Raw genomic sequence first — 25,941 nt, 5'->3', positions numbered from 1 at the left:
ATTAATATCCGCTGGATTAGAACCGGTTCTCAACAATACTGGAACATCGTGTAAAGCATCGGATTACAGACAATTTTCCACGAATGTTAGAATGAAAATCCTAAAATCAATACCAGTTATTTTACAAAGGAACTTCGGCCTGACGGGGCTAACAAAACTGCTTTTAACCTTTTAATTTTTTATTTACTTTCCGCAAAAGCTGTCTATAATACGTTGCGATAAATACTATGAATAACTTTTTTCGCAGTTTTAATTCAGTTTGTCCGACCGTCAGTGTGTCTGTAATGCTATGGTGGAAATATGATTTACTCGGCTGCTATTTTCAGTAAGAATTCCTATTACATATGTGTATCTAATGTGTACATTGATTTGTCCGCCTATCTTATCAGTCATGTTTAAAAAGATGTAAACATTTTTTAAGGTATCTGATTTTCTTGGAGCTTTAGCATATTCTCTCTTTTTTTTACATTGTTATGAGAACTGAACATCTTCTCTATATCTCACTTTGTCTGTTTGTCCATTACATGATTTTTTTGTTCTTTGCAACTTATGATTGTTATCATCCTTGTTTAGTTTTGATGCAATTCGATCATTTATTTTTAAATTAACTTTGGAATTGGCTGTTTGGGCGTTTTAGTTTCAAAGAATTCAATCGAAAAATTTACACCCATTTTTAAAATCCGCAATCATGGAAAAGAAACGATTTATTAAACACTTGCTTTAAGTCTAAAACTATAATCACTCAGTTTTGCTTTGATATTAAATAAAATGATAGAAGGGGCATGAGTTATATGTAACTCTGCCTACAGGGCGGGGATCCTGTCCCTATTTTGTAATGGGTCTTAGAAATCAGCTAATAGCGTCGCAAGTTTAAACATAGCCGAGTCCATACAAAAAAATAAAAAGTAATTTTCTAGCAGACTACTAGAAGGTAGTTTTCTGGATTATAAATCTATACTAAAATATTTAATGCTTGGACTATTAAAACTTCCCAAATATTTTAGAAACTATCTATTTACAGGAGTTGGTTCGAAGTCTGACAATTTGTGGCATCTGTTTAGCTCTATGCATTGGTCTTGGAGTGGCATATTTCATCCTTAATTAAAAGTAACAGGATCTGTGTTTCTCTATCTGTACTAAAGGATCTCGCTAACCGCAGAACCTATACGGTTCTCCTCTACAGTGTAGCTTCTCAGAAAGGTTCATAACTATTTTGGAGGAGGGTACCACCACCCTCCCAAGAGAAAACGGCAAAAAAATCTAACCAGCGCCGTCTATCTTAAATTGCAAAAGATTTATAAATGTTTCCGATAACTATCTGAAATTTTTAAAACTTCACAAAAATAAGTATTTCAAAAATCTTAACAAGATTGGACTAATTAAGCATTTTCATTAATTATTTATTACATAAATTTACTATGATAATTATATTGATAATTATTTACTGTGTAAAATAAATTTTTATTTATTGTCTCCATGTTCTCGATAGTTTTAGTAGCAAAGGTACTCTATGATTCACCTTGTTGATCCGTCTGTCAGTCAGTCCATAACGCTATTAGGGAAAAGCGATTTTCTCGGCAGCTATTTATGATACATGGGAGGTTTTTTTTGTTAAGATTCCCTATATAAACGAGCATTTAGTATGTTATTTTCTTTTTCCGTCAGTAATGTTACAAAATGTAAATATTGAAAAAAATATATAAATGCGCGAGAAAGGTTTTGTGCAGTAAATCTATTCTTCACTGTAACAAATACTTTCAAAATCATATTGTACGTATTCCCATCCAGGATTTTTTGGTGCTTCGCTACATATGGATGTTGACATCCTTGTTTAATAATGTTTGATTTTATTTGTGTGCTTTGCTACGTGTGAATGATCCCCAAACAGCCAAGGGATGTTTAAAGGTAAAAAAAGACACAGAAAATATTCTCCCCTATCACATATAATCTGCCCTAGAAATATAAGATATTCAATAATATATGTTATCCCATTCCCCATATAAAAAGTAGTGCTTTTGCCTGTAGCTTTAGATTTATAAAACTACTGAACTGATTGAATTCTTGATTTTAGGGAAGCCTCACATAGATACTAGGATGGTTTTATGCTGTTTTATTTTAGATTTATGCCTTGGAAATATTTTACTGTCCTTACTTACCCCTTCGAATAAAAGAACCCCTGTATTTGTTCTACTTATCAAAAAGGATGGCATTATTCATAAATATGAAACTCGACAAATCTGAAGGTTATAGTTAGATTAATTAACATTTGCAATTAGTAACAACCAATTTAATCATGTTTAAAATTATCTAAAAGTTTTAATTTGTTAAGACAATACTAACATCTATTGCGGACGTATGTTCGGAATTATATTAGTTGTAGAAAAGCTTCACTTTTAGTAAAACATACAAAATATTTTTTAAATCTTTATTTCAATTTACAGGATTACAATTACAGATTTTAAATTACTATCAGTTTGAGTTTCAGTCGGTAGAGGTGATCAGCACATACCAGTATCTTCCCAGAGGTGATCAGCACATACCAGTATCTTCCCAGAGGTGATCAGCACATACCAGTATCTTCCCAGAGGTGATCAGCACATACCAGTATCTTCCCAGAGGTGATCAGCACATACCAGTATCTTCCCAGAGGTGATCAGCACATACCAGTATCTTCCCAGAGGTGATCAGCACATACCAGTATCTTCCCAGAGGTGATCAGCACATACCAGTATCTTCCCAGAGGTGATCAGCACATACCAGTATCTTCCCAGAGGTGATCAGCACATACCAGTATCTTCCCAGAGGTGATCAGCACATACCAGTATCTTCCCAGAGGTGATCAGCACATACCAGTATCTTCCCAGAGGTGATCAGCACATACCAGTATCTTCCCAGAGGTGATCAGCACATACCAGTATCTTCCCAGAGGTGATCAGCACATACCAGTATCTTCCCAGAGGTGATCAGCACATACCAGTATCTTCCCTATAAAATTTCTACCATAGAGTGATCAACACAGTTTAATTTAACATGTTATTTTTATTTGATAAGTCCAATACACAGTGTTTCATGTTAAAAACAATCTTCAGTTGGTTATAAATAAAAGGACATGATGCTTTAATTTTAAGTTTCTAGGAAGAAGCCGCGTATAGTGTCTCCAAAAAAGTGGACAAATGTTACAATTCTAGACTTAAATATCTCATTCCCAATTGACTTCGTAATAGAAGGAAATATGACGTCAATCGGTATATTTCGGGTACACGTTGGCACATTTGTCCACTTTCCAACACAATAAGCTGATATCTTGCCTATGGTATAATGGGTCAGTGAGGGGGGGGGGGACATTGGGCTGTTTATTACACAAGTCCAAAAAGTTTTATAATAACGTTTTCGGGTATAGTCCCTTTCGTGACATCGCACCTTAAGGGGCGATTCTTTGTATTTTTCACAGAAGCTTTTCTCCTATTTCTAGCCCCTGCGGGGGGCTCTAACCCTGCGGGGCCAATTACCTAACCCAGTGGGGCAATCACCTAACCCAATATAACCTAACCTAACCTAAAATAACCTATAAAAAACCCATTTAAAAAATACGACAAATAAGGTGCGATGTCACTAAAGGGACTATTCCCACGTTTTCTTATCGTTGTCTCAACAACTATGGGTACTTTTAATGAATTTTGAGTTTTAAGTGTTTTAACCTTTAAACACCCTGGTGATTTCTCTAAAATAAAACGCTCTAGGATCTTTTTATGATTTGGGATTTTGATTTTATAGATGGATGGAAGTTATTTCCCTCTTAGTTCAGGAATCTCAGTCATTAAGTTTTTTATAACCATTCTTCACAAGAAAGGTATTTTTGGAAATGGGAATATATGCAAATTAGAAAATCTGTAGAAATCGTATTTAAAAGATTACAGTGTCCCTAGACACTAGGGGCGTGGCCACTAGTTACCTATACAATATCCATGGCGGTAGGACTGTCTTTTAACCTTTTTTGGGCTATTTTTTTTTTTTGTGCTTTGCTGCTTTTGGATGTTGTCATTCTTATTTTAAATAAAAATTACCAGCATCCTCCACACGGATCACTAAAACAAATAAAAAAATAACATCAAATAATAAATACTGAAAAAAATGCAAAATTTATAAAAAAAAAAATACTTTTGTGTTTTTGTCTATAAACTATTTCTAAAATTTCATTTTATTTCCATAGAAGATACACTTTCAATTTATGCATAGAATGAAATAAAATTATAAAATTAAAAGAAATGTATAAAAAATTCAAAATTCAAAATAAATATTCAAATGTATACCAAGTTTTGAGGAGAACTGACACGCATTAGTGACAAACGTCTGCAAAGACACTTAACCTAACCTTTTTAAAAACATCTTGTAGGTTTTTTTTTGAATGCCTAACCCCTGCGGGGACGTTTGTCACTCCTGCATTTGTCCTGGAACCGAAAAAGTAAAGGGAAAAGTAGGTTGCGGGTAAAATCCGTAAAGGTGTGTGTTTTAAGGCTTAAAAATTGTAGTAGAACTATAATATTCACTAAACATGTGTATATCCTATTGAAAAGAATATTTTTTTTTAAAGGTAACATAAATTTTTATCTTTCTACTACTGTCTTTAACTTAAAACTCACAACCTTTACGGATTTTACCAGTAACCTACTTTCCCCTTTATTTTGAAAAATAGCAAAAGATGTACTTACGAAGGAAAATCTTCTTTTAATTGTTGATAACATAGAGCTTGCAGTTTGGGTTGGGTTCTTAATTGTCGGCACAACTCTGTTCTCTTTTTGTACTTAATGCAAATTGGAGCAGGCCTTAATATTTTTAATTAAATCATAGATGTCAGGAAGGGAGGGGCTGTTATTACACTAGTCCCAGAAACTTTTATATTAACGTTTTCTTATTCATTGCCTTAACAACTTTGGGGAATTTTATTGAATTTTAATTTGATGGTTCATTAAGTTGAGTGTCAAAACTAATTCAACAACTAATTGTAATCTACAGAAGGTGTAATTGTGTGTATCATAATTTATAATGTAAATAAATTTATCGGCCATTGTCTTGTGCTTTTAGATCTGTGGTAGATGTATACTTAAAACAGAAAGACAAAAATGTAATGTTCAGGTTACTTGAGTTAATCAATTTAGGCAGGGCACAACAAAATAGAAATACCATTGGCTCATAGAGGATATATAATAAAACAAATATAAATTTATATACAACATTAAAGATTACTTTTTCTGTAGAATAAAATTATTGTTCATAAGTTTGTGCACTACTAGTTTAGAATAGGTCTTTGAGGCATAATTTGTTGAAAACTGCTAAATACTTTTTTTCTCTAACAAAAAATCCCATTCCAATAGTGAAAAATAAAATGACATATTGATTATTAATTGCTGTCAATTGTAATGGGTAAAATTTTCAATAAAAAGAAATAACATAGTAGATATATGCTGTCGATGGATTTTTAAAAAAGATTTATTGTTCTATACTTATACTTTAGTGTTTAATGTTGTCTCCCTTTTAATCAATTATTTATTGAATAATGAAAAACCTAACCTAAAAGGTGTACTGTTTACCATGGTTGCCAGAAAAAGACAAAACATCTAAATAAACAACAAGAACAATTACGTCCAATAGTAGCAAATATCCAGTTTCTACGAATATAAAAATGTACAATCATAGGATTAAAACCAGTTATTTAGCCCGTGCCTACGGCACCTAGGGGCTAAAAAACTGGTTTTAATCTTATAATTGTACATTCTATATCCGCGGAAAGCCGTTGATAACACGATGCGAGAAATAACTATTAAATATTATTTTTAAAAGTCTAAAAATCATCTTGTTTAAAATGGACTTCAGGACATATCTAACATTAATTGATGAAAGGATTTATCTATTGTTGAAGGACGAACCGACCCTAAATGAATAAAATCTTCACTTTAAATAATTATTTTACCAGAACAACGAACACAGTTTTCATGTTGAATTCAAGATTTAAACTTGTTGCAGGATGGTTCAAATTTCTTTGTATACAACCTATGTTAGAGTTAAGACATAGAGTTATCTTTAATAACATTACTTTTTCCATGTACTGTAATTTTATTACATTTTTTCTGATTATTTAGATTAGAATTAGTTTTGATTGGGGAGCCTTTTCCAGAAAGGGATGTTTCATTACCGCATCACTCCCGAAAAATAGCTGAAAATCTTCATATGACCATTATATATAAATTGACGGTGGCGTGCACGCACAGAATTTTGTCAAGGGGGCGAGCAAAGCACAGTAGAATATGTTTAATTACATTCCTCTTAAAACCAAATTGGGCGGTGTATTGAGTGTAATCAAGGTCAGGGGGTGGATGCATCCCCCTAGGTGTCCAGGCTACCCATCTACATGATCAACATACTCAAATGTAAAAAAAAAACTAAGAAACTACCATTCCATCTAAAGTCTCTTTGTCTATAAACTTAGTTTCTAGCGTCTAGTTAATACTAGTTTTTTTATTTTCTAAAATTTCCTGCTTTTAAAAAAATCTGTTTCAGTGTGGAAGGAGGGGGGGGGGCATTATTTTAGAAATGCAGAGAGGAAGGGGACATTAGAAATGGGACTTTAAATTAAAATGGTTTCCAAGAACGTCTTGGGGGTAGGCATATTTTTTACTCCCAACCCCCAAAATTTTTTTTTAAAGCTTTGACGTCATTAGTCCCTAAGTCCCTGATTTAGAAAGCTAACTGCTGTTGTATTTCTTCAAAAAAAGAAATTTGTAAATTACAACGTCCGCACGAAACTCGTTTTTAGAAGCGAAGCTACTCTGTTATTTACTTTTTTAGTTCATCCGTCGGTCAGTACGTATTGCTATGGAGGAAATGTGATTCAGCTGCTGTTCACAGGGAGTAAGGGAGGGGACAATGGGCAATTAATTCAATTTAAGAGTTTTCAAAGAAAGGCCATGAAATCCAGATTAATCCAGAAATTGTGGAGGAAATTGTAAAGGGATTGTTATTTAAATTTAATGAACTATAAACTAAGAAAAAAGTTCCAAGAAAAAAGCAATCATTTGAAAATTAGATTACCAGTATATCAGACTGTTGTAATCATTCTGTAATTAATTACTAGAAAAATCTCCATGGAACTCTTTAGATGACAGGGAAAGGGAAAAGAGAGGTGGGAGCAAGGGATATGAACAGGAAAAAAGGGGCAGGCAAGCGTGTAGGGTTATATTCTTGCCCAGAATAATAGATTTCCATAGCATCATGTAAAGCGAAATCACAACTTGTTTTTGATGAAATATATTGAGGTTTTATGGTGTGATTTTTATATTATTAGACCAGGCCAACTGCTGGCTGAGTTACGTTTTTAAATAGTTTATATTGAGAATACATGGCCCCCCAAAAAAGAGTATGGGGGGCCCCCTATACTCTTTTTCACTCCCCACTCCCCCACCTCTCTTTTAAAGGCAGATGATAGGGAAATGGAAGAGGGAGGTGTGAGCAAGGAGCAAGGGATATGAATAGGGAGAAAAGGGGCAGGCAGACATGATGTGCCATATTCTTGCCACAGGCAGGCAAGCGTGCTGGGACACATCATATGTTGATTGGGAAAGGGAGAAGGGAGGTGAAAGCAAGGAGCAAGGGATATGAAGTGGGAGAAAAGGGGCAAGCAGTTGCCAACTAGGAATTACATTTTTCTAATATTGTAAAAGGATGTGGTATTAAAATATTACTCGTAAGATATAATAGTAAAAGAAAGCTAGAAGGATTATAAAAAATATTAGAAATCTTATTTTCATTTTTAGTTGGCAACCATTACTAATATTGCGCCTACCTTCCCCTTTTCTCCCTGTGTATATCGCTTGCTCCTTGCATTCACCTCCCTTCTCTCTTTGCCAATCAACATATGATGTGTCCCAGCATGCTTGCCTGCCTGTGGCAAGAATATGTCACATCACGTCTGCCTGCCCCTTTACTCCCTATTCATATCCCTTGCTCCTTGCTCACACCTCCCTCTTCCATTTCCCTATTGTCTGCCTTTAAAAGAGAGGTGGGGGAGTGGGGAGTGAAAAAGAGTATGGGGGGCCCCCCATACTCTTTTTTTGGGGGGCCATGTATTCTCAATGTAAACTATTTAAAAACTTGTCTCTGACTGGGCAAGAAAATGTCCCCGCATGCCTGCCTGCCCCTTTTTATCCTGTTTATTTCCCTTGCCCCCACCTCCCTTCTCCCTTTTTCTATCATCTGCTTTAAAAAGGGAGGTGGGGGAGAGGGGAGTGAGATAGATTATGGGAGGGGGGCCGTGTATTCTTAACTTTTATATTTAAACTACTCTCTGTCTGCTATATTCAAAACTAATACAACGAGTAGCGGCATTTCATGCGCTAGAACCCAAACTCAGTCATAAACTGCTAAATTCTTGCACATTCCCTTTAAGCCAGTACCCAAAGTCTGAGACTCCTAAAAATTGAATTTTCAATCCATTGTCCCCTCCCTTACTCCAAGATAAATTTGATTTACTTTGTCAGTCGGTATATCAGTCATGCTTCGAAACCAGTTAATCCAATAAAACAAATGATTCTTTTTTCTCGGGGGGGTGGAGGGGTGAAAATAATATTAACACTGCCCTTTACAGGGGTCTATTCTACACCACTCCCCACCCCATCCCCTACTAAAATAGCCTATGTAAGTTTAAAGGTAAAAAAGGCATAGAAGAAGAAAATTTTAGGGGCGAAGATAATCTCCCCTAAATAATCATACAACCTTCTCTGAACCTATAGGTAGCTTCACTGTAAAGGAAAACCATATCGGTTAAGCGGTTAGCGAGATCCTTCGGTACACACCAACAGACATTCTGTAATTTTTATATAAGATGTAGTTAAGTTGATAGTATAATAGGATGCGAAGCACAAAAAAAGGATTGACAAACTAATTAAGCATATATTCAATTGTCATATTTATTAGCAGCAAAGAAAATTATGAAAACGTGAAAAATCGAAAATTAAGCTTTCATTTATAAACACAAAAATCTCTCAACATGACAGAAAAATAATTTTATTCTATATAACGCACAAAGATTTTGAAAATCGGACCAAAAATATGTGAAAATCAGTAAAAAAAATAAAAGTGGCCAAAAGCTGCTTTAAAACAATCAGACTGCTATGTAAAATGCTTCATTAAGCCTTATAATGATGGAAATGTTGACAAAAAATATCATTTCCCTCAAAGCATTACGGACGAACGGACAGTCAAAGTGTATTATAGAGTAGCTTCAATACTAACAACGCATTTGATATTAATGAAAACTTTATTTTAATTTATAGGAATACAATAAAAAAAAATAATTAAACTTACAGATATCAAAAATATATTATTTGCCATGAAATTATTTGAGTTTCAGTCGTGACATTTGAGACCGCCAATATTTCTGATAAACTGGGTGATTGGATCCTTCCTAAAAAGAAATAAATTGAACCACATCTATAAAATCTCTTAGGCTAGCCTAGAGGTTAGGGTTTTATATTTAATTAAATTTATATGGGGTTAAGGAGACCCTAACTCCTAGAATATCCTTAGAATTGTTTCATAAATACACAGTAAACACATACATCCTTCTGCTTCTACTAGAACAACTGGAAATTTGTTTTTATCCTTAGAGTTTAAAAAAAAGAATATTAAAAATCTGCTAGGATAAGCCAAATTATAAAAAAAAAACATTCTATACACAAAAAACGTTTTGAAGGCCAATGTTTTAAGGGCCCTGAGGGTCATATAAGGAAAGAAAGCGCTATAATTTGTTTGAATAATTAAATACTTTTAAAAAAATGTAACAGTCTTGGTTGGCCAGAAAAATATTTTGTTTTAGTAAAAAAATTACCTATTGCGGCATTCATTACCCGCACTGGTGCATGGGTATCTAAAATTATTTGTATATTTAATAATAAGTGCACTACCCTATATATATTCAGAAAACAAATAGAAAGCAGCTCTGTAATGAAATACATTCAACTGATAAAAGGTGTTTTTATTTAATATTATACAATAGCATAAAGATTTTTAAAACAAAATGAAAAAGTTATCCTAATTTTTCTTGAACCACATTTTTCACAGAAAGGATTTTTTGATACTATATATATTATATACCTACCATAGCGGTCACATTTTTAGAGATAATAAAAAACACCTTTTACAAATTTGATGTACTTTTTTTACAAAGAATAAGGACATATGTTGTGTCAGAAAACTAGAAAATTAAGTTTTTTTAAATCACTCTGTATATAATAAATTTGTCTGATTAACGCATAAGTAAGAGTAACTTTATGAGTTAGTGAGTAAATCCATGATAATGGGAGAAAAATATTTTGTGCGTTATTTTACCCCATTTAAACCTGTTAGTTAAGATATGCTAAATTTTAAAAAGAGGTATTGACAGACAGACAAACATTTGGAACACCATTCTTTTAGAAGTCCTTAGTCCATACAAATGACAAAAAATTTAAAACTAATTTTGTTATTCTAAAAGAAATAAACAAAATAAACTTTTTTTTAAAGAAAAAAAATATAAAATTTACTCACTGCGGAAAATGGTCTATTATTAATATATGACAACCAGTCTCTGTGCAAACCTCTTTTCTCTCCGAATATCCTTTGCAACTGGAAGATCTAAATATTTTGTTAATAAAATTTTAAGTATATGTTTTTAAATCCAAATAACTTGATATTTATTGACAATTTATCTTGCAGAAAACTCAAAAAAATGTAAAAATCATGGGAAAAAAATATTGAGAAAATGCCTGCTTTTGAAGATGCAAAACAATGTGTAGGTTAATAGAAAAAATGTATGTGTATTGAATCTTGATAACAAATACCTAATTAATTTAACAATTTCTAGTATTGTTAGAAAATATAAAGATGTATAAAAAAATATCTTTATCTATAAAAAAAAATCTTAAATCCAATGCGGTTGTATAGAAGTGATTGATGTTGTCTTCCTTGTAATTTTTTCTTATAGAATAGTAATGTGTTATAATTAACTTACCCTTGAGGACGAGGTGCACTTTTTACCATATTTGCCAGAAAAAGACAAAACACCTATATAAACAACAAGAACAGTTACGTTTAATAGTAATGAAGCTAATTATTGTAAGTTAACCCTTAAAAAATGATAGGAAAATAAAGAAAGAAAGAACGAAAGCTAAAACAGAACTATGACTCTTGCAGAGAACGCTTTTTTTTACAATAAGGTTAGGTAAGGTTATAGGCCAGGGTGCCGAGCGCTGCGGCTAGGCAGGCAGGGAGGCTATGGTCATAATTCTGTCGAAGGGGGGAGGGTACCAAAATTTTCAGATTGAAAAAGAGGATAATGCCAAAAGAAATATTGCTCTGTAAGATAATATGATTTGAATATTATTTTTAAAAATTAAAAAAAATATTATGTTAAAAATGGACTTACCAGTACAATGAGCGAATGAGTTTTCATGTTGAATTCACGATTTAAACTAACTTTCTCTTACATGAGGTTATTATACAATACAACCTATGTTAGAGTTAAGGCATAGAGTTGTTTTTTTTAACAACATTAATCCATATATCATAATTTTATTACATTTTCTCTCACTATTTGAATTAAAATTATTTTTTTGAAAAAAAAGATTTTATTTGTGTTGGGGGATGGAGCGTATTCCACGGAGGGATGTCCTGACTCCCCCCCTAACTCCCGAAAAAATCTCATTATGTATCTTCTTTGAAACAGTAACGTGCACAGGGTTTTGTCAGACTCTAAAATTTTGACAACCCCATTAAACTCAAATTGGGGGTTTCAGTGGCAGTAAGCTTTAGGGTGGTGTAATTCAGACAACAAATAGGTTGATATTTTTTAAGGACATAATCTACATACTTAAAAGTCAAAGCCAACGTTGACTGGTAAATTGCCACTGGAGTTATGATGGATGTTTGAGGGGTGTTTCCATTCCTCTTAATTTTGCCAGGGGAAGGGAAAAACCCCTACACGCACCTTCTGCACACCAGTTCATGAAAAGCAGAACCCAGTACTTTCAAGGGAGGGCAGTAAATGAAATAAACTAAAAACTTTTTGAAAATATTAATTTTTACCCTACTCATAAAAAAAATTACTCTCTTTTAGAGGGGGGTTATTACACCCCCAACATTTTTTAAGAGGGGAAAGCCCTTTAAAAAATGGTTGGGTATAAGTTTTAAAAAGAAAACGTTAAATAAAAAAATAATTTTGGAGGCGGAGGTCATTTATTTCTAGTGGCGATTTTTACAATTTATTTTTATGCAGGGAGAATGGAATGTGATTTTGACAAACAATTCTAACCAACTTCCCTTTCAGTTACACCAAAAAACAAGTTTTAGTCCAACTTTACTTCAACAAAATATTTAATTTTCGGCAATTTCAAATGGAATTCATTGGCTGAATAGCAGCCCCTTACTTTTATGAAATATTGTATCTAGAGTCTTTTTGTCTACAAACTTAGTTTCTCGCGTCTAGTTTTATCAAAAATCAGGTCGGGATGGGAAGGGGGGGGGGGGTAATTTTAGAAATCCAGGGAGAGGGGGGAAATTGAATTGTAAATTACACTGGTACCTAAGAACGTCAAGGGGGGAGGGGAGGGGAAATATTTTTTAACCCCTCTCCCCCCAAACAAAGCTTGGACTTTATTAGTCCCTTGATCCCTGAACTAAAAATCTGCTTGTCACTGTATCTCTTCAAAATATAAAATGTAAATTACAAAAAAAACTAAGGATTGATTTTTACGACGTCCAAAGAAACTAAATATTTAGTAGCGATGCTACTTTATAATTCACTTTGTCTGTCCATCTGCCAGTCAGTTTGTAACGCTGTGGAGGAAATGTGATTCAGCTGCTATTTGTTCTTCTTTTCAACATTTGGATGACATTATCCATAAAGGAAAAAACTGACAAACTAGCATTGTATTTACATAGTAATAATTCATTTAATATTTAGAAGCTAAGTTTGAAATAAATAGGACAATAATAACATATGTTGCCAACCCTAAATGTAGAAAAGCTTCGCTTTAAATACAAAATAGTTTTTAAAAACTTTTTTTCAATTTATTTAACATTATCAAGCTTACAGGTATATTATATACATATATAATATTAATTTTGCCATAAAGTTTTTGAATATTAGTCTGAATTTCAGTCGTGACAGGTGACACCGCCAAGAATTTTCAGAAAGCCGAGGATTGGATCCTTACTAAAAATAAAAAAAGGTATTAAGTCAAATTCTAAAAATCTCTTAGGCTAGCCTATGAGTTCCTATAATTACACATTATATTTATATGAGGCTAATGAAAGCCTAACTCCTAGGCTATCCATGAAAATATTATAGAATTTTGCCAATTTCAGTATTGCTTCGAAAGTTCGAATACGATTTTTTTTACTGGATAAAAACCAGTTCAGAGGTAAAGTAAAAAAAGACATGTATCACACACAAGGACTAAAAAAATCTGTATGGGGGTTGAGGGATAAATGGAATAGTAAAACCTATATTATGCCTTTTTTTAAAACTTACATGTATATAAAATGGGATAACATGAGAACAACTGATAGTTGTTTATAAAGAAAACAATACCTATTGCGGCATTCATCACCGGGACTCCTACCGGTACCGTTACCGCATGGATTTCTAAAATAATTAGCTTATATTATAACTAACTGCTTCGCCCCTAGCCCCTAAGGGGCCCTGTCCCAAGAGGTAATTAAAAAAAAATATTATGTAATGAGGGTGATCTTTTTTTTTTTGGTGTTCCACCCCCCAAAAAAATAACTTAAAACCACCACAGGACCAGAATATATAGATTTTGGGATCATGGATAGAAAATGCAGTAGCGGGGTTCGTCGTATTTTTGCAGTAGATTTTGATAGATTATTTTAGGTTAGGTTAGGTTAGATAAATCTTAATAATTGCCCAGCAGGATTAGAAATAACAAACAGTTATTGTGATAATATGACCAAATCCTCTATTTTGTTTTCTTTATATGAACCTAATTTTGTCTTATCGACATAAGCAATACTAACTCGTAAAATATATGCAAGAAGTAGATGAAATGGGTGTTTCCATCAAAAACGATTTAGCAAAAAAAATGTTAAAAAGATTGTTGAAGAATGTCATTATATGCTAAATTGTGTAACGACAGAAACACCTATTGCCTACTTCTTCAATAAAAATTTAATTACTGCATAGAATGACTGGAAATAGATAATTAAGATAATCCAAAAATATCTGCGAAGATATGTTAAAAAGTGATGCTGACTGACAGACACACAGAAAAACATTTTGTTCATCATTGTATTAGAGGTCCTTAGCCATACAAATGACAAGAAATAACACTAGCTATAAATTATTTTAAAAAGAACAAAAAAAACATTCATTGTACATACGTTGATCCAAACTCTCTATCTCTTTGTGCATAACATGCAGCTTGATATTGTGGGTCTGATCTTTGGCAAAACTCTGTTGTCTTTGTATAGCCAGTACAACTCCTATTGTTAGACCTAAATTTTTTATCAATAAAATTCACGAATATCAATAGATAAGAAATTAATTTAAGAATTTCCATCAGTAGATTTCAATTATTGGCTGAAAAGTTTGGCCACACCAAGTTTAAAAGCAACCAAGAACACAGTAATAGTGTCTGACTGATTATGACGTAACAAAAAAAATTAGCCAATGAGAGGCCACTATAAATTTTACCATTGGTGTCAATAACGGCCTCTCATTGGCTATTTTTTTTTGTTACGTCATAATCAGTCAGACACTATTACTGTGTTCAGCAACCAATAAAAATTTAATGAATTAAACAAAGCTTTTGAATAAAGAAATAAGATAACATGACTATAAAACTTTGGATACTAGTGCCCCAGGATTGAATTAATACCATAAAAAAAACCTAGTTTTTACCACTTTTACGGTAAAATTTTACCAGCCTTTACGTTTTAAAAGGTGATAAAATTTTACCGTAACCGTGGTAAAAACACTTTTTGTGGTATTTTCTCACGCTTTTTACCAGCTTTTTTTACCACAATTATCGGTAAAATTTTACCAGATTTCCGGTAAAATATTACCATTTTAGGACGCAAATTTATACCAGATTTTGACCAATTTTTACCACTTTTTTGGTAAAATCTTACCGCAAATTTCTGTAAGATTTTACCGAAAAAGTGGTAAAACTGTTCAACACCTGGTAATATTTTTGTCCTAAATTGGTAAAATTTTACCGGAAATCAAATCAAATTGGTAAAAATTGACCAAAAATTGTGGTAAAATCGGGTGGTAAAAATCGTGAGAAAGTAGTAAAAAACGACTGACCCTAATTATAGAGAAGCTTCGTTTTTAAAAATAGAAAAAATTATAAAATTTTTTGTTGTATTTTTATATTTATTTAACTTGAACATAAAATAATAATTCTAATAAATCAGCAGCCGTTCTCAATGTCGCGCAGCTGAGGACCCTTGGGTGCGCCGCCAAACACACAAGTGTTCTTGATTCTACTGCTCTGGCCGAAAACTGTTGCGCAACCTCCTGGAATTGCTGGGCACCGGCCCCATTCCCTCGTATAACCATGATATTCAACCTGGAATAAAATTGCTCATTAGTTAATTAGATAATTACAGGGATATAAAGGGATAAGACAATGGCTGATAAATTGATGTTCATCTCTAATGATGATACACATCGTTACCCATTCTGTAGATTACAATAAGTGATTGAAATGTTAGGACACTCAACTTAATGAACCAACCAATAAAAAATCAATAAAAGTACCCAAGGTTGTTAGGCCAAAGAATAAGAAAATGTTATTTGAAAACTTTGGGGGCTAGTGTAATTTACAGCCCAATGTCCCATCCCTCCCTACTAAATATCTAATCTATAATACAAAGTAGAACGATGTCTGTCTGTCTGTCCGTCCGTACCAAAGATAAAGCCTATACTCGCTGTTTACGCAAATGTGTCAGAACTTCCCCCCCCCCTTACTCTCACACCTAAAATTTTCTTTTGAAAGCAAAAATAAAAGTGTGTAGGTTCGACTCCCCCTCTCCCCCCTCATTCATTTCCTACAGGCATCTTGACACGTGGCAAAAAAATCAGCAAACTTATCTAACTAAACATCTTTGAAAACGCAGAACGAGAAAAAATAAAGGGAAAGCTTACCTGGAAAACATAAGCAGTAACAACATCCGTGGCTAACAAGAACAGGCTGGGGCCATAGTACTCGGCTTTACTGAATATATGCTTCAAACTGTTGGGCAAACTTCCCTCCAACACGTGGTGTATGCAGTCGCTGAACGCGGGGTCCTAAGTTATGGAGGATTAAATGAAGGAAGGAAGTGGACTGTTTATTACACTAGTCCCCAAAGCTTTATTTTCTTCTTCGTTGCTTTAACAACTCTAGGGACTTTTATTGAATTTTGAATGGTTGATTAATCAAGTTAAGTGTCTAAAGCTTTCAACAACTAATTATACTCCACAGAAGGGGTAATTTTGTGTATCATCATTGCTGATGTACATCAATTTATCCGCCATTGTCTTGTCCCTTTAGATCCCTGTCCCAAACAAGTACTAATATTAGATAAATTTAGACCTAAACCCCAGGCAGGGAGGGTAAAATATGATGTAAATATCATAATGGTATCCAAAGTTTCAGAAACAAGTTTACTTATTCGTCAACTCAAAAACTTTGAGTACCTAATTTTTATTAGGTAAATCTTGATTTAATTTCAATACTTCGTCTTTTGTCCTATCCCATAAGAACCATGTTTCCCGTTGTGTCTACAGAAACGTAAATTATTTTAGTACAATCTTTTTTTAAACTTAAACAATATTTTACTTCGTCTTAAATCATTTAATAACCCATTCCTGAATAGCCTTCTTTAAGAAGTTGAGCATAGATTTTAGCAAGGCAGCCCGCTTGGGTAGGCAGGTCAAACCAGGCTTGGGTACATCCTAAATAGAGATAGGTTGTTAGAAGATTTTAGCAAGGCAGCCCGCGTGGGTAGGCAGGTCAAACCAGGCTTGGGTACGTCCTAAATAATCAGATAGATTGATATTAATAATATGTTTTGTTATATTTAACTATTTTCAATAGTATAGGGCTACGTTATAGGATTTTATTTTTATTTAAGCAAAGTTTGTGTTATACAATATAAGATTAAAATCAATATGTGATGCAATCTTTAACATGCGATCCTTTTCAAGACAGACGGCGAGAAACCAGTATATAATTTACTACGTCCGTCGGTCATGCTTTAAAAGACAAAGAAACTTATTTTTATAAATTGTGCGTATTTTTCTTTATTTCTATGATATACATTATGGATGATGTCAACCTTGTTTTTTTACCTAGCTTTCAGTGTAATACTTGTATATCAAACCATGAAAAACATACCTAGTAACAAAAGTAATGTGTTCCAATTCACTGCTGGCCAACTGTATGACCTTAAGGAGTGACTCCAACATGCCGCAGGACACCAGCGCCTCGCCGCCGCTCTCATACGACGCCAGGTGGTACAGGAACAGCCCGGAATACAGCAGACCCTGAATATTTTGGTTAGGTTAAAAAGTTATCATTCCTAAGTAAAGAACAGAATAAAAATATGGAAATAAATATTATATATTTAAAGTAATAAAGAAAGATGGATAAATAAAGATCGGTCTTATATGTATTTGATTTGTTTGGTTTTATTTTCTTCCATTCTAGTTTGTAAAGAGAGTTTAAAAATGCATGTTTTAAAAATTAACAATGCTGAGCTTACAAACCGCTGGATCGATCTGTATGGTTCTCCTATACAATTAGCTTCTCATAAGATCAGGGAATGTTTATAACTATATATATATATTCTCACTCCTAGGAAAAGTAACCCTAATATTGTTTTTTTTTTAATTCTTATTAAAACTAAACAGTAAAGAAAGGGCACCCCAGTACATTTTACGAATGCTCTATGCAAGGTGAAATTCCGAGATCTTAAGCTTCAGACAAAAAAAAGCCTTCCTACTTTAAAAAATAAGACATGTGAAAAGCCATTAAAGGGAGTGTGAACGTAAAAATTTCTCATCTGATTATCAAATCTTAACATTTACTAAGCACATTTCACTACACTGATCAACCAAAAACGTCCTATTAACAAAAATATCCAGAAATAATGCCTTGATTTTATGGTATTTTGAGAGGGAAAAAGGAAAAAACAGGGAAAATCTGAACGTTTTTGATTCTTATAATGTTTGTAGGGATATTTAACTTGTCATATATAGTTGAAACAATTTACTTACTGTTAAGGATTTATTTTATGCTATAAAATTGCCAATTAGTTTTTTTATAACGTAGTAGTTAGGTAATAAAGACATATTTTAAATTCGTATTATTGACAAAAAAAATACCTCACTGTCTACAAAGGGTTGAATCTCATAGGTTAATTAAAATAATAATATCCTTTTTTATTGTGTTGGACAATAAATAACCCACTTTGGAGAATTAGTTTACACTTTTATCAGACTTATTGCTTATTTTATCAATTTCTAAGTAACTATACATTGGTTTAAAGCAAGGATTATGTTAAAAGTCAGCTTAACTGTTAGGAAAAATCTAGAACTATGTGAAAAAGTTTAATTTTAGCTATAATGGGAGAAAAAATCGGCGTTATCCTCTTAGAAATTTTTTTTTCAATTTTTTTCAATTTTGTACCCCCCCCCCCCCCTAGATATACCACACTTTTCTGGGATCTTGCCAAGTCAAGTATCAACTGTTGGGAATATCAAAGGATGACTCCATGCAAAATTTGAGCCGGATCCGGCAAAAACCGGCTGTGAATTTTATGAAAAACCGGTTTTTTCCGGTTTTTAGGGGGTATCTGTAAATCGATTCAGCTGGAGCAAAACCGGTTAGAGGTACAAAAAATTTTGTTTCACATGAAATTTAGCCAATGCAATTGCCTACAAAAATGTACTTCATCATCAACTTGATTGGACAACTCTTTCCCCTCCTAAATGTCCATTAAAACCTCGGAAACGGCAAAAATCGCCAAAAATCACGCCTTCGGCGGCAAATAACGGCTAAACGGTCAGCCGGAGGCGAATGAAACATAAATAAAGAAATATCTGCCTCAAAAAGTTGTTCAACATCAAAGAGATGCTTGAAGTCTCTAAAACGACTCCTTCCCCTCCTTTAAGGGGAATAACTGAAAAAACGTGATTTTCAAAAGTATGCCCACTTTGTGGGTGTGGGGGGCACTGAACCCATCACCCCAGTGAAAGTCTTGTGTGAAAGTCTTGTGTCATTATCTCTTATGAGAAAAAAGTTATTAATTAATTAAAATTTCAAATTGTGATTTTTTGATGGATTTCTTTGATGAAATGACAGGCCGGTCAATTTTTGGGCCATTTTTTGCGGTTTTTGGGCCGTCACGCCCAAACGGTTTGAGATAATCTCACGGGACCTTTTGCCCAACCTAAGTCTGGTTATTTGTGAGGTCTAGGAAAAAAAAACAGACTTACGCAAAAGATTATAATTATAATCTTTACACAGAAAAATGGCACGAGGTGAGGGTTTGAGGGGGCAAAATGAGCCGACCAGCGATTTTTGACGGCGCGCAGCGACGTCGTGCTTCATCCAATCCGGGATTTTTTTTTCTTAGACCTTACTAATAACCAGGCTTAGGTCGGGCAAAAGGTCCCGTGAGATTATCTCAAACCGTTTGGGCGTGGCGGGCCGAAAACAGCAAAAAATGGTCTAAAAATTGACCAGCCTGTCATTTCATATTGAAAAAAAATTTCTAAGAGGATAATACCAAAAAATCAATTTAATGGACATTTTATATAATACGGAAAATTTCTTCCTTTCCCTGTACCTTATAAAAATCGTCGGAAAAAGCCGTTTTTTAAGCAAACAAAAGCGCGTTTTGCTCTATCTGTGAGATATTATGAATGAGATAATGTTAAGATTTGATATTAAGATGAGAAAAATTTACGTTCACAGTCCCTTTAAAGACACAATACCTGTAATAATAATGTACAAACTTTTCAACCAATAATAATACCCTGGCCTTTCTAATTATAAGCCTAGGCAGAGCCATGCTGGTGATGCTAGCTCAAGCGTGGACCGTGGTTTATGTAGAACTGAACTTATGAAGCCAATAACCAATTACAGGGTTACGAAAGTTTAAATTGATGTTTTTTTTTTTAATGTTAATATTGAATGTAATATAGTTTTGTAATGACATATAAAATATATTCGATAGAATATAAAAAAATATAGTGCATTCAATATTAAAAAAAAATATTTAAATATATATAGTTGTTAACCATATATGAATCTATTTCCGGCCGGGTTCTTAAAAGATAATGCCGCGTTTTTTCGACATTTTTTACGCTATGAATAACAAGCGCGACATTCGCGAAATCTAAAAGAGTATACAATGATTTATTTAATTATTTCGCTTTTGATGGTATGGCCTTCATAGAAAAAAAAAGATTATCTTCAATCCATTTTTGCTGCATATTAATTAATGCATCTTTTTAGAGCTGTGTTAGACATCAGAAAAATTGCTAAAAAAATAATTTAAAATTCAGTATTTTTATGTTATATACTCTGTTTGAAATTCTATCGTCAACGTTCAATCAATCAATGTCTAAAAAACGCCAAAAAAATGTGGCATTCATCTTTTAAAAACCCATCTCGGTGGTATTTCCGGTTGGCAAAGACAACATAAATATAGAAATCATGAAACATTGTTGTTCCACAATTTTGCCACATTTTTAAACATCTTGCTTAAAAAAATCTTCCAAACAAATTGTAAATTCTACAAATTTAAATATTTAGAGAAAATTGAGTAGTAATTTACTTCTTGATTCAAAATATTTGATTAAATTGAATCAAAACTAATAATTATTTTTGGCACTCTATATTCAAATAATCATAAGCTTATCAATAGTGCGCATGCGCGCACAGAGGTGCCATAAATTTCAAAACTTAAAAATATAAGTTTTGTAGTGAAATTACTCTATAATTCGAAATCTCTGTCTTTCTTTTAGAAACATTCAGGGGAATATACGAAAGCTTATATTTATATTAAAGATGAAAAATCGATAAATTCAAATGCACACGGCACATCTGCGTACACACACACCTGGATTTTTTTTCTTTTAATTTTAATTCGTATGAAGCTAGCTCTAATAAGTAAATATTAAATTTGATATATTTTTGACGATGCGGGAGGATGTTTTAAAAGAAATGATGAAATAATTTTCAAGGTTTTAAAAAAAAGTTAGCTTCTTTTATGCGAAAAAATTCAATAAAAAGTAAAAATTTTTACCAAAAAGTTGGTCAAATTTTACCAAGTTTTTTTTTTTGTCAAAGTCCAAAAATCTGGACTTAGCCTAAAAATTTACCTTGTCAATTTTTACCAAAAAGTTGGTCAAATTTTACCAAGTTTTTTTTTTTGTCAAAGTCCAAAAATCTGGACTTAGCCTAAAAATTTACCTTGTCAATTTTTACCAAAAAGTTGGTCAAATTTTACCAAGTTCATTTTTTTTGTCAGAGTCCAAAAATCTGGACTTAGCCTAAAAAAATACCTTGTCAAATTTTACCAACTTTTTGGTAAAAATTGACCAAATTGCGTTTTTTTGTCTAAGTCCGAAAATTCGGACTTAACCTGAAAAATAGAGTTGTAAAATTGACCACATTTTTGGTAAAACTTCCAAATGTGGTAAAATTTAAAAAAAAAAAAAATTTTAAATTTAGGCTTCATTGTATAGAAGTCATTATTTTAAAGTATTACAACTGATTATGAAGAGCTGTTTTTAATTTAAAACACAAAAAACGGGATTTTTGTTTCGTCAAATTTTACAAAAAAAATGGTAAAATTTTACTAATTTTTTGGCTAAAATTTTTGCTGGTAAAATTTACCACGAAACTGGTAAATTTTACCAGCTTGACAAGCTTTACCACTTTTCCGGTAAAAAGGGTGAAATTTTGTGGTATTTCGTAGAACCTGGGGCATAACAGTATATATTTAGTATTTTGTTGTAAAAAATCTAACCTTTGAGGAGCACTATTTACCAGACTTGCCAGAAAAAGACAAAACACCTAAATATAATGAACAGCAAGAATGATTATGTCTGAAAGTAGCGAGGCTGGTGGAAATCATTAGTTAAACATTTAGGCAAACATAAGATAAAGAAAAAGAAAGGAACAGAAAGAAAATATAGATATAATTTAGTGAAAGAGAAAACGAGAGGGAGATAGTGAAAAAGTGAAATAGATAGATAGATAGAGAGAGAGAGAGAGAGAGAGAGAGAGAGAGAGAGAGAGAGAGAGAGAGAGAGATAGAGAGATAGATAGATAGATAGATAGATAGATAGAGAGAGAGAGAGAGAGAGAGAGAGAGAGAGAGAGAGAGAGAGTTTTAAAATTGTTCCTATGACTTTTTGTCAGAAACGGACCAACTGACCATAAATGTAGAAAAATATTAATTAAATATTTTACCAGAACAATAAGTGAAGTTTTCATGTTGAACTCCAGATTTGAACTTATTTCAGGATGGTTTCAGCTTTCTTTTATATGTGGTTTACAGGCAATAAGCAATATATAGTTATGTAAAATCTAATTATACAACCTATGTTAGAGTTAAGACATAGAGTGTTTTTTAGATAGCACATTTGATTATGTATTTGGCCATAATTCTGTTTAAATGCTTACTAAACAGACATTTTTCGACCTATTATACTCAAAGAGCCCAAGTAGTCTGTTTTGAGAATGAGATATCTATTTTATTCTAAGGTAAATTTAGGAAAATACCAAAAATTATGCAAATTTGTGTCTTACTATAAAATCAACTGTAAAAATACTTATTTATACTTTTCTCTCATTTTTTAAGTTTGATTTTGTTCAATTCACTCGAACTATATGAAGCTTCCCCGCAAAGAATACTAGCGCAAGGCCTCTTAAACATAACATAAAGCCATGATGTGATATACAAAAATCTTTTGTCAAAGTCTACTCTACAACTAGCGCCAGTCAGTTTTCTAAAATCATGCATTTTACCTGTGAAAAAAAGCGTAATTCGTTATGTCTATTTTAGCCCAAGACATTCCCCTTACTTTAACTATTAATTTCGCGTATCTGACATGGTAGCAGTAGAAACCATCTTTAACGTCTTCAGTTGTGACTCAGTGTTGAGCAGGGATTCGAACTCATAACCTCCCCGACAACGACCCACGGTCGCGGGTTTATTTTCAAAGGAAAGATTGGATCTAAACTCTTTTTGTCTAAAAACATATTTTCTTGCGCACTTGCGAGCTTTTTAAAAGCGAAGCTTTTCTATAATTAGGGTCGGTCCGTCCGTACGTCCGTCCGTCCGTACGTCCGTCCGTCCGTAACGGATAGCTTTTTTCGTTAATTTAGACATGTTAGAATTGTCCTATCGATTTCAAATTTTGCATGGTGATTCCTTTAGTAGTTAGGTACGATTTAGAAAGCGTAGCAACTCTATAATCATTAGCAACTCTATAGTCATTACCAAAATGTCCGTACGTCCATTTTAAACATGTTGATTTTTTAAAATTTTTTAATTAGTTTTTTTCGTTAATTTAGGCATGTTAGAATTGTCCTATCGATTTCAAATTTTGCATGGCGATTCCTTTAGTAGTTAGGTACGATTTAGAAAGCGTAGCAACTCTATAATCATTACCAAAATGTCCGTACGTCCATTTTAAATATGTTGATTTTTTTACTTTTTTAAATAGTTTTTTTCGTTAATTTAGGCATGTTAGAATTGTCCTATCGATTTCAAATTTTGCATGGTGATTCCTTTAGTAGTTAGGTACGAGTTAGAAAGCGTAGCAACTCTATAATTATTACCAGAATGTCCGTACGTCCATTTTAAACATGTTGATTTTTTTTTACATTTTTAACAACAAATTTGTATATGACCTAATTATCCGATTGGTCTGATTTTTGGTATACTGATTCCTGAGACAACAAAGTACAATATTATAAGCGAAGCAACTCTATAATCAAGTCCTTAAAATGTAAGTATGTCCATAATCATTATCCTGTATCAAGCAGTTTTTCAACAAATTTACTTACAATTTTGCTTTGACTCTTATACATTCGCATTCTGATTATTCAGTTCTGACATTATACAAGTGTTAATTTCCGTTTGTCCTACCGTTTCAGAGCTTCGCTTTTATGGATGTTGTCATCATTGTTACTACAATGTTTTCCTGCTTTCCAAAAACCAGGTTTGTAGTATCATAAAACACAGGGAGGGAGAGAACTACAATAAATAAATAATTATTCACTTTTATCTCTAAAAGATTACGAAAATTGGACTTAATCCTTATATAAAAATAACAGGATCTGTGTCTGTCTGTCTGTCATCGTGTGTGTGTCCGTGTGAACCGAAATAGTTCACTTTACAGTGTAGCTACTCATAGGTCCTGGGAAGGTTTGTGATTATTTTGCAGGGGGTTAACACAACCATCCCAAGAGAAATCGCCCAAAGAAAAAATATCTTCTCGAAAAAAGTATTTTTTACTTTTAAAAAATAAAATAAAAAAAATAAATAAAAAAATAAAATTGAAAATTGGCAGGGGGCGTGTTCGACTCGTCCCCCCCCCCCCATTCCCAACCCTTAGAGTTTCCCCATAGGCCTTCAAGGGGTGTAGTAGCTATTTTTATACTAAACCAAGTAATGGCTCGATACTATTCACCTGTCCCTTTATCCCTGCTTTTATATCTGTATCTCAAAATAAGAAATTTGTAATTTACAGACAAACTTTCTGCAACATCTCTTTATCATCTAGCAACTGCGACCATAACATATAGTGGAGAGGGAAGACAATAACCTACAACCACTCATAACTTAATTGAAAAGATAAAGTAGCATCTGATGTCTCTAGTGGCGCTTGAAGGAAATTATATCCATAAGCAGCGCAGCAATAATAAAATCATGTATTTAACCTTCTTTGACCAACATATTACCTTTATATAATAGAAACAAGATGTTTATCTGTCTGTAACTGTTCTGGGAAGATTACTAAGTATAACTTTTGGTTTCAGGGTGTAGCATCTAATTTTAGCTTCGAACATTATTTTATATTTGTACGTCTGCGGATTATAAAATAGCTTTATATTTGGGGTGGATAAAATGGGAAATTTTTTTTTATCTACCCCCAAAATTTTTACCCCGGGGGCGTAAATTTGGCTTGGGGGGATAATTGCCCTTCCTTAAATCAGTTGGGAGGAGTAAATACCCCCCATAATCTGTTGGGGGTGGGGGTTCCTGACTGGTTTTGGGGAGGATACCACCACCCTGGCAGCCTGTACCCACCCCTCACTCTTGGACGTCCTTGGCTATGACCCTAGCCTCTAAGTGTTTTTTATCCCTAAGAGGGGGTTTGAAGTCCCCCCTCTATTACATAGAATTATGAAATATTCTATTAAGACTAAGGCTCAAGAATTTTTTGGGGTGTCCCACATCCAATCAAAATAGCTTAAAACTAGTAACTTTAATCCTTAGAGCGTGGAGCCCAATCGGTTTAGCTGATTTTTTTCTCATGATACATAAACTAAACATCATAAGAAAAGGTTTCGTGATTTTATCCAACCATTATAAAAGCAAAGCTCTGAAAATGTAGAACTGGAAGAGTGTCGGTACTGGATAAGCAGAATATAAATGTATAAGTAGAAACAAAACTATAATTAAAACAGCTGAAATACAGGACATATTTACATTTTCATGACTTAAATACAGAATGCTTCGCTAATAACATTTTACCTTGTTGTATTCCAAAAATCAGATAAATAGGATTATTTTATCACATAAAAATTGATGTTAAAATGGTTCAAAATCGACATGTTTAAATTGGACGTACGGACTTTGTGGCAACGATTATAG

The 25,941-nt window shown here is 33.1% G+C and overlaps 1 protein-coding gene and 4 long non-coding RNA genes across 7 annotated transcripts; all 5 read right to left on the bottom strand.

Annotated features, from left to right (window-relative positions):
• Positions 1–2,419: 2,419 nt before the first annotated feature.
• On the bottom strand, positions 2,420–6,020 carry LOC145305592 (uncharacterized). 3 transcript variants are annotated; one of them, XR_013874631.1, is made up of 5 exons: positions 5,969–6,020; positions 5,569–5,615; positions 4,710–4,823; positions 4,065–4,085; positions 2,420–2,985 (listed from the first exon to the last, which is right to left on the bottom strand). It is a non-coding gene; the product is annotated as an uncharacterized LOC145305592 (long non-coding RNA). The 3 variants fall into 3 exon arrangements; XR_013874630.1 differs by having other exon boundaries at positions 2,420–2,957; positions 4,068–4,085; XR_013874632.1 differs by having other exon boundaries at positions 2,420–2,554; positions 4,068–4,085.
• Positions 6,021–9,291: 3,271 nt separating this feature from the next.
• On the bottom strand, positions 9,292–11,505 carry LOC145306377 (uncharacterized). The gene is made up of 5 exons (XR_013875000.1): positions 11,456–11,505; positions 11,042–11,094; positions 10,579–10,665; positions 9,881–9,919; positions 9,292–9,457 (listed from the first exon to the last, which is right to left on the bottom strand). It is a non-coding gene; the product is annotated as an uncharacterized LOC145306377 (long non-coding RNA).
• Positions 11,506–13,076: 1,571 nt separating this feature from the next.
• LOC145306376 (uncharacterized) lies at positions 13,077–22,603 on the bottom strand. Its single transcript, XR_013874999.1, has 5 exons — positions 22,527–22,603; positions 22,081–22,127; positions 14,431–14,544; positions 13,622–13,675; positions 13,077–13,243 (listed from the first exon to the last, which is right to left on the bottom strand). It is a non-coding gene; the product is annotated as an uncharacterized LOC145306376 (long non-coding RNA).
• LOC145305967 (uncharacterized) lies at positions 15,407–16,345 on the bottom strand. Its single transcript, XR_013874843.1, has 2 exons — positions 16,202–16,345; positions 15,407–15,623 (listed from the first exon to the last, which is right to left on the bottom strand). It is a non-coding gene; the product is annotated as an uncharacterized LOC145305967 (long non-coding RNA).
• LOC145305966 (uncharacterized) lies at positions 16,762–20,161 on the bottom strand. The gene is made up of 3 exons (XM_080147879.1): positions 20,039–20,161; positions 17,436–17,584; positions 16,762–16,993 (listed from the first exon to the last, which is right to left on the bottom strand). Exons 1-3 carry the CDS (start codon positions 20,113–20,115, stop codon positions 16,893–16,895), a joined length of 327 nt encoding a protein of 108 aa, XP_080004005.1. The 5' UTR covers positions 20,116–20,161; the 3' UTR covers positions 16,762–16,892.
• Positions 22,604–25,941: the final 3,338 nt, after the last annotated feature.

The sequence above is a fragment of the Acartia tonsa genome, chromosome 14 (genome assembly GCF_053477335.1).
Source record: "Acartia tonsa isolate MP-2025a chromosome 14, ASM5347733v1, whole genome shotgun sequence".
Lineage (NCBI taxonomy): Eukaryota > Metazoa > Arthropoda > Copepoda > Calanoida > Acartiidae > Acartia > Acartia tonsa.
This window is presented reverse-complemented; position numbering and strand designations above follow the sequence as displayed.